Here is a 12259-nt window from a genome sequence, read left to right on the forward strand (position 1 = left end):
TAATCTCTCTCCTGCCCCTGGCCTGACACCCCTTCCCCACTGTCTTCCCATCACAGCAGCCAGGGTGGTCTTGCCAAGACTTAGATCATGTCACTTCCCTTCTCAGAACCCTCCAACAGCTCCCAGCTTCACTTAGAGCCAAAGCCAAAATTAGTTCTAGAGATTGCTTGGCCCCACCTGCCCCGCCCTGCACCCCCTCTCCTGCCTGTCCTCTCACCCCAAAACTGCTCCCCCCACCCCCACCCCCTTCCTCTCTCGCCCTCCTTGCTCACTCTGCTCCTAGGTACCTTCTGTCTCAGAGCCCCTCACTCTTCCCTCTTGGCCTGGAATGTGACTCCGTCCATCCCCACCAGGTCCTCTTCTGTCCCCAGTGCCTCATTTGTTTCTTCCTTAGCACTTACAGCACTCTAACCGGGTAGTTTCTGTATCCTGTTGATTATCCATCTCTGTCCCCAAACTGCCTGGGGGTTAGGGGGTGGGGTGGGGGGTGATATTTCTGTCTGTTTGCTCACTGCTGGATCCAAGAACACTGCCTGACACACAGAGGTTGCACCCTAGATTTGTTGAATGAATGAACGTAAGAGTTCCCACCAACCCCTCATTTGCTAACTTGTTCTGGTCCCTGTCATTCCCTTTTTGAGAAACTGGAACTCTAAGACCTCACTCGTTTTAAGAGACCTCACTGGTCCGATGGCAGATGAACACGTGCGTTTGGGAATGCTACCGTCTAAATAGATGGGCTGGTTTCCTTTTCGTCTGGCTTCAACTCTTTCTTGACCTTTCTGCTTCATCTGAATAATATGTTTCAAATGTTTCTTTCCAAGTAGCTTATACACTAGGGGTATTTTTCAGATTGTGTCTTCTGAAAGCAGCAGGGAAAACATCTTACAACGTTCTAGGTATGGCTGTGCTTCTGCCGGGGGATACAGGACGACAGGTTGGGTCTGGCATCCTTCCTGCAGTGGCGCCCAGGACTAAGCGGGATTTTGAGAGTGGTGGGTTGGGATAAGGCCCCCAGGGACAAGTTATAGTGACTGCAGCAACCAGCTCTCTTTCCAGTGGAGGGCGGGGGAAAGGATGGCTGAAGGCTCCTTTCTTATCAATACGGCTGCGATCATTTTTTCAAAGTGATGACCTCAACAAATCACAAGATGGAAATGGAGCAGAGAAAGTAACCATCTTGATAAAGAGGGTCCGTGTAGGGATAAACCAATGGCCCAGGCTCTGAAAAGCTGAAAGTTCAGAAGAGCTTGGAGTCTGCGCAAGAATGAGCAGACGGGTGGGTAGATGGACGGTGGACTTCCTGACTCAGGTTCCGTTTTTCTAGATCCAGAGAGCATCCTCTGAAGCCCAAATAGACACTTTGGTGATTTTAGGATAAAAACTGGATGTTCCACTTGACACGTTGGTTGGGAACCTTGCCTGTTGAAATAAATCCTTGGCAACTGGCTACCTGGTGGCTGTTAAGGGAATTCTGAATTGGGCATGGGGCCCCCTCGGGTTGGAGGGCACGTGCTCCAACTCTAAGCTCCTTCTTTTTCATTCAGTAGGATCTGATAAGTAGCAGCAAAGGCTGAAAGCCGCAGTGAATGAGGATCAGTGTTTTTTGCAGAAGTCTCCTCCTCCCAACTCAGAGAGCTTGGCACTCAGTTGCTTTCCTGGGATGGCTGAGCCACAATATGAGAGTTTTAGAGCCTGCCAGGATCTTAAGGATCATTGCATCCCCTCTCATTTTATGGGTGTGCTTCTTTGCTGCAGCCTGGAGAAGGGAGTGACTTTTCCAGGGTTGCAGCAAAGTCAGGTCTAGAACTCAGGTGAGCCAGGCCACAGTGGGTGTGGCCCCAGATGTGGGCACCTTTGTTCCCCAGGGGCAGGGGGTGGGGCAGTAATAGGGAGGTGTTTGTCTATTCAGGAGACAGTCCCAATTGTAAAGCCCATTGTTTGAAACCCAAGGACCAGGTGCTACAAGCCGGAAGACTTTTCCTAGATGCCACAAGTAGGACAGGTAGCCTACCTTCCTGCTCCCAGGCTGCAGTGAATGGGAACCTGGTACTTCTCCTAGAAATTCCCAGCAAAGGCTGCATTCAGGGTGAGGAGGGGGGAGGTGAGCCATTGCTGTCTCCCCTGCCACCCCGGCTTTGTGGCTTTCATCACACATCAGTTGTTTAATGCAGCTCTTTTGGCCTGATGACTCTGGGTCCCAAGATTACCTATCTGGACCCTTCTCCTCTCTTTCTCCTTTTTCTTATTGTCGTCAGTACGGGCCTGACTCAGTCTGAGATACACACTGCTCACCTCCCCAGATCCCTAATCCGTTCTACATTGTCTTTCCTCTTTGTCTTCTGCCTCCCTTCCCCAGTTTCAGCCAGGCGCACGGTCTTTGGTCAGGTGCTTTCTTGCACCTGGATTGCCCTTCTCCCATCCCTCCTGGTTGAGACTCCTGACCTTCTTCAAGGCTCACTCAAATGCCACCTCCTTCATGAAGCCTTCTGTGAACCCCTATTGTAGATAAATAGCTCTGGGCTGCTTCTGTTTAGTGTCTCCCCCAAATTCATGTCTACCTGGGACCTCAGAATATGACCTTCTTTGGAAAGAGAGTCTTTGGAGATGTTATTAGTTAGACATCTCAGGATGAGGTCATACTGGATTTAGTGTGTGCCCTAAATCCAAAGACTGCTGTCCTTATAGGAAAATGAGAGGATACAGAGACACAGAGAGAGACAGAGAACCAGCCACGTGGACCAGACCAGGGAGCACCAACCAGGAGCTGACAGGGGCAAGGAAGATACTCCCCTAGAGCCTTCAGAGGGGTCCGGCCAACAGCTTGACTTCACGTATCTGGCCTCTAGGACTGTGAGAGAATAAATTTCTACTGTTGCAAGTCACCAAGTTAATGGTAACTTGTTAAGGCGGTCACAGGAAACTAATACACACAGTAATTTGTGCTTTGACTATAAGCTCTTGGCCATGTCTCTGTGTCTTTTTTCATCTTTGTGGTATCCATCCCTCTCCAGGTTCAGAGCTGCATCAAAAACCCGACAGCCTCAGGCAGGTTTGCTGGACTAGGTCTCTCCGAGATGGTTGTCCAGAGATAATTGGGCCTGGGCCTGCCCCTGGGCCAGGAATGGGAAGGATGTGGGATTTGCTGAATGGATGTGATGGAGAATAGAATTCACACATTTCCATAAAGGGCTAGTTCCTGGCAAGCGGCTTTAGGAACAGGTCTGTCGACCCACAGACTGTGAACGCAATCAAAGCAAGGCAGGTATAACTCTGAGCCAGTTCTCACCCTAGCTCCCTGACATGGGTCCCTGAGTCCCGGCTCTACCCCTCTTCCACGGAGGAGCTGGGCCCTGGTATGTTGCCCCTACCTCCACGGGTCTGCAGTCATGGCCCACGGCTCTAGTCCAGCCGCTTGCCTCAGACTGGACCGGACGCTGGAACAGCCACTGCAAATACTTCTAAACAATTCACTTCTCTCCTCCAGGAGACACCTGCTAAAACCATGGCAAGGTCAAAGGCTGGAAGCTGGGCCGGCCACTAGCTGGCCAGGAGCCTTGGTGGGAGAGGGGTGGGTCCAAGCTGTATGAATGCTTTCATGGAAGGAATTCCAGGAGGACACAGAAAATGAAGAAGGAGAGGAGTGGGCAATAACCCAGCAAGAATCTGCCTCTTAGAGACCCAGACCACGGCTGGCCCTGCCCAAATGAACCTCGCCCATGGTGGGTAAACGGAGACATCTCCAGGTGAGGAACTTTCTAAATCCCAGTGCCTTTGTGTCCCTTTAAGAAAAACCCTCATTTGCGTCACCTTTGCCACTCAAGCTGCTCTAGCATACACAAATATTGCCAAATCTTGTTTGACCCAAGGTCATTATGGGAAACTGGGTTGTCAGTCCCCCCAAAAGTCAACAGACCTCTTTTGGACGTGCCAGCTGTTTGCAGAGACCCTGGTCCTCCTCCCTTCTTTCTCTTTAGGGAACCTTTCCTCTCAGGTCCACTCCCACCCAAACTGAGGCTGGAAGGGCCTCTACGTCCACCCCTGGGGAGGAGTAGAGTCATTGAGGTTCATCATGGCTCATCTTGGTCACCTGTCTTGCATCACTGCAGCCTGCGGGTGGCGCCCCCCTCCCCAGCTCTCTCCAGCTGCTCCAGGACCACCTGGAGCCCACCATTCACATTCAACCCTCTCAACCATCTCCCATCAAGTCCCCACTCCACAACACTTGGCTTTTTGTCCCCAAGTCCACTGGCCCCCAAACACTCCTACCACTGGGGGTTGTCCCACTAGGCCCCAGATGGACTCAGGCAAGAAGGCTTGGTTCCAAATTCCCCACCGTGACAGCGAGCAGAAAGCTCATTAAAAAGTAGCTCCAGTAATTGGTCAGCTAATGATGAATTATAGGAGGGCTCTTGGGCACCCTGACTGGTCTGATGACTGAATCTAGCGTGAGTGACTGGAGGTTTCATAAGCCTCATGGATCCTGCTTCTGGTGACCCAATACCAATTTCAGACATATTTCCCATCGGCCCTGGGTTTATTCCCTGGGAGAGGATATTCATTCCAAGTTAGGTGGGGCATGGTTCCCAGTATATGGACCTGCGGGTGGCTCTCTGTACTCTTCTACCTTCCTCGCCCAATTCCACATACTTCTTTCAATTTAGGCTTGTTTATAGTCAGTCAAGTTTTTCCAGATTGGCTAAAAGAGTTCTTCATATGCCGACTGCAGCCAGATACAAGAACAGAGAAAGAGACCCAGGCCTTGGGCCAGCTGGAAGAGTCAGAAGAAAGTTTCTGTGGGATGCGGACAGCTAAGGAATGACAATCACATGCAGTTGTCCCAGCCCCCACCCCCTCACCCCACAAGGACATCCTCATCTGCCACCCCTCCACAAAGAGCCTCGGGAGCCCTTCAATGGGGCATCACCAGGAGGAAACGAAACTGCCGAGAACAACTTTTACTTCTCCTTTTTCGGGGTGTCCAAGGGTTAAAAACACTTCCGAACTCCCCTTCCAACTGTAAGGTCAAGCAGCTGTCCAAACCACCCAAGGAGAAGCAGGAGCTCCGGACTGCCGACCCCAGCTCACTCGGCCTTGACAGCCCCCTGCCCAACACGTCCCGCCCCGTGCCCTGCTCGGCCGCCAGTTCCGGGGAAGGAAGAGTTAATCGGCAATCGGCTTTGGCTGATAGTTCAGGCTCCAAAGTTCAGTCCCAGTCAGAGCCACCCCGGAGGAATTGTAAATCTCAGGGCAGTATTTAACAAAACAAAAGCAACCTGGAATTACATGCAGGTTTGGTTTTCTACAGTACATATTTACTTAATCCCCTAGGTATGTGGCTCGATGTCAGATCAGCTGGCTTTGCCGGCCCTTTACCCCCCTCGCTCACAACAGTTTAAATTTCAAACTAATTCCCTGTTTTTGCTCTTCCTCTTCACAAGGCCGGCTGGAGACAACCCAGCCTGCTGGCCTCAAATCTCCCTCTCTATTGCTCTAGTCACTGGGTGAGTCAGCCTGGCTTGGGTTGGAGTTGGGTGACAGCTGGCTCACCCTCCCCACTCTGGGGCACAAGGTCTGGGAAAACTGGAGGAAGAGGTGCTGGGACTACCAAAAAGTTAAAGGCAGCGCTTGGATGTATGTGGGGGGGGGCTCATAACAGTGCCACCTCCCCGCTTGATCAGGGGGGATCCCCTCTGGGGCTATATTTGGGTGGGGGGCGCAGGCAGCATTGAAATGAGAACAAGGGCTCTTTATCAGCTGCTGGTTACCCTTATCCCTTCCTTCCAGATTTCCAAACACCTGGGCCTCCCAGTGCCTATCAGCTTTAGGCTAGACCATCCAAGACGGCTTCCCCAGTTTCAAGCCCAAACCAAGTTTCTGCTCTCCTCCAGCCTCCAGAGCTGCAGCCGCCCAGGTTGGGACTGGGAAGCGGGTTGCCAAGGAAAATACGAAGCGCCAACTAGCAGGCGGCTCCCAGCTCTACCCAGGAGCGCACACACCCTGCACTCACCAGGGTGGTGGCAAAAGAGGGAAAGGCGAGGGGGAAAACGTAACACCTTCCTTTGGGAGGGAGGAATGGAAGAAATGGATAGGTCAGCTAAGTTTCGAGGTGGGGATGAACAGCCAGCCACAGATCCCAAAGGAGCCGCTGAGCTCCGGACCTGCCAAAGTAGACAGCCCGGTGCCCGGGAAATGTACAAGGTGAAACTGACTAGCTCAGCACTCGCGGGTGGCGCAGAAAAGTAGGGTAGCCGGCGACTTTCAGACCCTGGGTGCGGGTTCCCGCAGCGGCAGCAGGTGGGCGAACCCCCAATCCTCTCGGTGCCCCTCGCCCTCAGCCTCCACCCTCTGGAGTCGAGACGTCCCAGTACCTTTCTGGCGCCGCGTTCTGCGAACTCGCGAGCGAGCTGGCGCCCGATGCCTCTCCCGCCGCCGGTGATGAGGACGGTCTCCCGCGACAGGTCCCGCAGCTTGGCGGGCAGCACCAGTCCGACGGCTGCTTTCACCACCAGATAGATCATCTGCAGAGGGAACACCACCAACGCGCCCAGCCGTTTCCACACCATCCTCCGCGCCGCGGAGCTGGGCAGCGGGGGGTGAAACTCCCCGGACCGAACAAAATAGGGCTTAAAAAAGAAAACACTCCCAAACAATAATAAATAAACCGAACAAGGGGGAGAGAGGCGTCCCACCTGGCCACTCTTGAAATCACCTCTTCCCAAATGCAAAGCAAGCACAGGGTGAGAAAAAGGGGGGGAAAAAAGATAAATCCTCGGAACGAGAAAAAGCGTCTCAGAAGCTTGGGACAGTAAGAGGGGTGGAGGGGAAGCCGGAGGTGGAAAGTTCTAACAAGAACTTTCTTGCCCCAGCAGCCGTTTCGGCTGGGGAATTCTCAGGTAATGTTTACAGGCTGACAGAGGAGTTTAGGCAGGGGAAGAAAAAAAAATGCACCAACCACACGCGCGCACCCTGCTACAGCCCCGCGGTTTCAAAGTGCAAGATTAAAAAAAAAAAAAAAGCCGTTTCCAAATTGTAGCGCCCCCCCCAACCCCTTCTCCGGAAAAAAAAAAAAAGTGGGGGGGGGGGAGGAGTGCTTGGAGCTCCCAATTTCAGCCCGCGAAAGTCTCCCGACTCATTGCTATTCTTGGGCTCAGGAAATTGCTTAAACGCGATCTGATTGCCAGCAACGTGCAGGAGAAGTGGGGGGTCCGGGTGTCAGTTTCTTTACGTGCATGGCTCGCCCTCGCGCGCGCTCGCTCTCTCCGGCTCCCTCCCTCCCTCTCTCCTCCAACGGAGGCTGGGAGTTGCCGCGCGATCCGGCTCCCTCTCTCTCCCTTGTTAGCATTTATTGCCTTCTTTTTGTCCTTTCCAACTTGGAGAGGGCCCTGGTGCGGAGCGCGCGTGGATCGGACGCCCTCGTCTGCGCCGCCTTATCCATTTGCTCCCGGGGCAGCCGCGGAGCGGAGCGAGAGGGCGGCTCTTTTTCTCCCCCATTTTTTTTTTTTAATACCCCATTAAGTCTGATTGACAGTTAAAGTTGTTCCGAAGCTTCACTACCGTTCCTCTGAGTGGCTGCCGCGGGCTCCCCTCCCCCTGCGCAGTCGCAGGGCGCGCGCGCGGGCGCGCACACGGGCTCGCTCCGACTCGCGCTCTCCCGGGGCCGGCTCCCCTGTCTGCAAGCTGGGGCTTGCCGGCGGCGTCCCTGAGGGCTCGCCGCTGCAACTCGCACACGCTGGAACCGACTCCTGCGAACCGTCTCCGTCCTCGAGATGTTTCTCCTTGCCCGGGACGCTGTCTCCCCGAACAGGGGCTCCTGCGGGCCAGGTGATCGCCCCTGCGTGCCGGGCACGGCCCGGGGGAGCTCGCGCCTGCCTTGATCCATCCAGGTCGCCCAGGGTTTATTTCGGGTCATTTGGTCACCCCCTGCCTCCAGGTAGGACCAGGAAGCCACTTTCGACCTTTCCCCAGGCGCCTCCTATCTTCACTTAGAGTGCACTTTCTAAGTCTGCCCCGAGTCCGTCACGTTGCTTGCGGGGAACAGCCTGGGGGGAGGGGGAGGGGGGGTTTGCTTTGAGGGGCGGGGGTGGGCAGCATAAAGGAACCTCTGCCCCCAAGGTGCCAATAAAATCTCTGTAAGATTAGCTGGGAGCATATTTATTGCTCATCTGGGCTAGGATTACCTTGACTGACAGCAATTTCCTTAATAACAAACGCCTGTAAACAAAACATATCAAACCAGTGCCCCCTGTCTTGTGCTGGCAGCGACTTCTCTTTGGGTCTCCCTGGGCTGCTTGAGTGGGGCACCCACCTTGTAACCTCCTATTTCCCCCAGCAAGAATGTCTTCCCTGCTGGTGGGTGGGACCCAGCTAGTTACAGTTGCCTGTTGCAGGAAGTCTGTGAGGTGAGTCACTAAAAAGCAGCTTCAGTTAAAAGTGCTGATGGGGCTTGCCTCCTGCTGCCCCCGATGGTCCCAGGCCAGGAGGAGAGAGGGTGAGCCAGGAGCTGCCCTGTAATCTGGGACAGCGGTTCTCCAGCGAGAGGCTTGTTCAGACGAGGAGTGCTGGGCCTTAGCCCCAGACATTCTGATTCAGCAGGGCTGGCTGTGCTGGAATCAGGTCGTTGAATGCCCCGCCTGGTGGCTCTGCTGAGGACTGGGTGAGAAAGTCACTTTGAGGAATGCTGATTTGGGGAGAGGTGGCTGGGGTTTACCTCCTCCCTGGGCTGCAGAAGCCCTCTAGTTCTGGGGAGAAGTTTTACAGGTGAGGTTTTCCTTCCGTGTGAATTGGGAAGATCATTATCTGGGTCTCTGGAAGAGCAAGAAGGGTTTGGAAGAGTGGGACTGGATAAGACTGTCCTACACTGAGGGCGTAGATTCTGAAATTTAATCCTCCCACTGACCTTCAGTGGCGGTATTATTATCCGCATCTGCCAGGTTACCCTGCCAGGAAGTGCGGGAGGGAGGGATCCAAATCCAGACGTGGTTCCTCTTCCCGCCCCACCCCACCCGGGAAGGAGGGGAGGAGAGCGGTGGAGGACCAGGCTCCCTCCTGCCTCCATCCAAACCTCCAAAAGAGTGATTGAAGGGCAGGCCATTGCCTTGATCTGACTCCCAGGCCACGGCTAAAGGCAGGCCTCCGTCAAAGTGTCGGCCTCCTCCCACCTTGGAGATCTGTAAAAATAGGGAAAAAATCCCGACCCTGGAGAGACAGGCTCTTCCCACCCAGCGGTGGCTGGTGTCTGCCAGGCCTGCCAAGAAAACAACTGGGAAAGTCTGGAGCTGGAACCCCTGCGCTCCGCCTGTTCTCATCTGTTATCCTCGACGCCACCTAGTGGTCGGGATGCGGCACTGCGCCTTCCAGCTGCCGAGCCTCCCGTGTTCCTGCCACCCAGCTATCTCTCCTTTCACTTCCAGTTTCTCTCCACCTAAGGGTAACGCTCCCAGCCTGAAAAGGCTTGCAAAGATCATGGCTCCACTTCCCCACACACCTGCTGCTTTGTGGAGGAGGAAACTGAGGCACAGAGATGTGAAGCAACTCATAAACGCAACAGCGTGTCCCCGATTCCCACCAGCTAACCCACCCTGTCCAGACGCCAGACCCGCTGGGTGACCGGCCACCAGGCCCCACTGACATTTGCGCTGGGTGTGAGACGGAGTGGGAAGGGGGTCGAGAACCCAGAGGGACCGTCAGCATATCAGGCCCTTTACGTATATTCTCACTGAATGTCCAGAGCAGCCCGAGGGGGTGGGCGTCACTGTGCCCACGTAACACAGGACGAAACCCAGGCCACGCAGGGTGCCACCCTTACCTCTTCCAAACATCAGGTTTGGGGTGGAATCACAAGAAAAAGGCTTGGTGTTGGACTGCTGGCTGGGAAGCAGACACCTTTTTCCTACACGTTCCACCATCAGGATGTGGGTTTTGTGGGCCTGGCATCCTGTGAGCCTCAGGCCTCTTCCATCATCAGTTGCCCAGAGAGATGCCGTCTGTCACCTCCTGTGTCCCCTAAGCTCCCCCCCCCCCGGGAATATGAGGGCCATGGGGCACTGGGCTGGGGGATGCACAGTCCAACGGGTTGGCCCAGAGGGTCCCTGTCACTTGGCTTCAGTGAGAACTGCATGGGACACTTTCCCTCCCCCTCCTCCCCCTAGCTGTATTTTTTGCTCTTGGTACCCCCTCCTCCCTTAGGCGGGAGCAGGGGGTGGGGAATTTAACTCCAGTGAAGTTTGAAATTTCACATCCCAGCCTGGGGAGAGGGCCCCACGGTTTTCTCCCCTCTCCTGAAAACGTGAATGGAGCCTTTGTGGGCTAGATGGAGGAGGGAGGTGAGCTGCAGCCTAGGGAACTAACTTTTTCCATGACTCAGCTCTCCCGGTGTGGGGTGGGCCGGGGAGGTGCGAGGACCCAGCAGGGCAGGCTGGAGCCGCCTTCCAGCCCAGGTCCAGGGGCCCCAGGGTTAGAGGTGGGCCCCCAGGAGAGCCAGCCCTGTGACCTGCAAGGGAGCTTGCTGGCTCCGGACGGGCCACCAGGCTTTAACGGCCCCCACTCCTCCAGGGCTGGTCCCATCTTTTTAAAATTATTTTTTATTTTTTAATTGAAGCATAGTTGATTTACAGTGTTTCAGGTATACAGCAAAGTGATTAAGTTTTATATATATATATATATATATATATATATATATATATATATATTATATATATTCTTTTTCAGATTCTTCTCCATTATAGGTTATTACAAGATATTGAGTATACTTCCCTGTGCTGTGTAGTAGGTCCTTGTTGTTTATCTATTTTATATACAGTAGTGTGTATCTGTTAATCCCACATTCCTAATTTATGCCATCTGTGGCATCCCTAGAGCCAAACACATGAATGCTCTTGTGTAGTCCTTTCACCAGGAACTTTCCTTATCACCATCTCAGCAGAGAGCTGGGAAAACAAACAGGTCTCAAGCCTTGCCTTCTACTTATCTGAGGCTTAGGGAGTTAAGAAAATCACTTAAGATCACATAGCTAAGAGATGGAGGTGGGCTTTGAACCCTGGTCAAATGCTCAGCTCTGTCTCCTTTATCCACGAATGTCTTCGAGAATGTATAGGATCACCTGGGGAGCTTGTCAAAACGCTGATCCCTGGGCTCCCAGCCTAGATGTCCCGAAGCAGCATCCTAGGCTGGGGGTCCAGGTGTGTGCACGCAGGTCAGGGTCCCAGACCCTCCCGGCGCTGCCTCTCCATGGCCTCTCATCATCCCAGCTCCTGCACGAAGCCTTCCTCGCCTCTTCCACCACTGCGCAAGGTTCTCCCTCCTTGAACTGAGTTTAGGGTTAGTCATGACACTGAGCCCTGACCCATAGCTCTTCTGGGCCAGCGGCTCTTGTCAGCTCCACAGATACCTAACGGGGAAGAAAGCAGAAGCTGGAGGAGTAGAGGGTGCCTTCAGTTGGTCAACCGCTCACTCATTCGTGGAGTCTCTCCCTGCGGGGACCACAGGGTGGGAGGTAAGGCAGGAGGGGTCAGAGTGGAGGGGCCATGATTCTGGCTTTTGGAGCCGGGCAGCTCGGGTTCAGATCCCAGCTCCGCACTCGCGTGCTCCCATCCCCAGCTTCCTCATTTGTAAAGGGAGGGTAACAAGGAGGGTAGGATTAGCTACTCATAAAACCCCAGTAAACGCCAGCTCTCATTTTCCCAGGGGCGTGGTGCCTGCTTGCTGGGGACCCAGTTCACACCGACAGAGATGCAGGGCGTCCGTGGCTGGTTCCTGGGCTGCCCCAGAGCAGGGCCTCTGGATTAGCCTCAGCCGAGGACTCCCTCGTTTCACCTCGTTTCCTTCCCCCACTGCACACCCGCCAACACACTCTCCAGGAGCTTTTTCCTTGGGCCAAGGAAACCCGTATTCATCTGGCAAGGTTTTCTTTAGCTCATGTGGTATTTTTTCCAGGAAGCTCTTCCCGGCTGCCCCCTCTGCCCCCAGTGCCCACCTCCCCAGCCAAGACCAGCCCAGGGATTTCTGCTCTTGGCCCCAGTATTTCCCTCTCTCCTAGCACAATCACACTGCACTGTAACTGCTGGGTTTCTCTGAATCTCGGGAGATTCTGCACGGGAGCTTCTCAAGGGTAGGGGTTGGGTTGGCTTGGTGGGCCTGTTGACCTGTGTATCGGAGCAAGGGTTGATGCTCTGCTGTCCCCATCTGGTGGCAATTTTGTCTTTACCTTGTGTTTTGCAAGTAACTTGCTGTCTCTCAAGGAGGAAGTTGAGCTGCCTCG

The 12259-nt window shown here is 54.2% G+C and overlaps 1 protein-coding gene across 4 annotated transcripts in view; it reads right to left on the minus strand.

Annotated features, from left to right (window-relative positions):
- Window positions 1–7494, minus strand: part of DHRS3 (dehydrogenase/reductase 3) — a 39221-nt gene extending 31727 nt beyond the window's left edge. Inside the window, exons 1-2 of one of the 4 annotated variants that reach the window (XM_032495224.1) lie at window positions 7229–7494; window positions 6372–6521 (exon numbers count right to left, since the gene is read on the minus strand). In XM_032495224.1, coding sequence (XP_032351115.1) covers window positions 6372–6521; window positions 7229–7345 — 267 coding nt within the window. In that variant the 5' untranslated portion in view covers window positions 7346–7494. Of the gene's footprint in view, window positions 1–6371 lie in introns of all 4 variants that reach the window. The other 3 variants (XM_032495225.1, XM_032495226.1, XM_006192446.3) reach the window with 3 other exon arrangements.
- Window positions 7495–12259: the final 4765 nt, after the last annotated feature.

This window comes from Camelus ferus, chromosome 13 (assembly GCF_009834535.1).
Source record: "Camelus ferus isolate YT-003-E chromosome 13, BCGSAC_Cfer_1.0, whole genome shotgun sequence".
In the NCBI taxonomy this organism is placed as follows: domain Eukaryota; kingdom Metazoa; phylum Chordata; class Mammalia; order Artiodactyla; family Camelidae; genus Camelus; species Camelus ferus.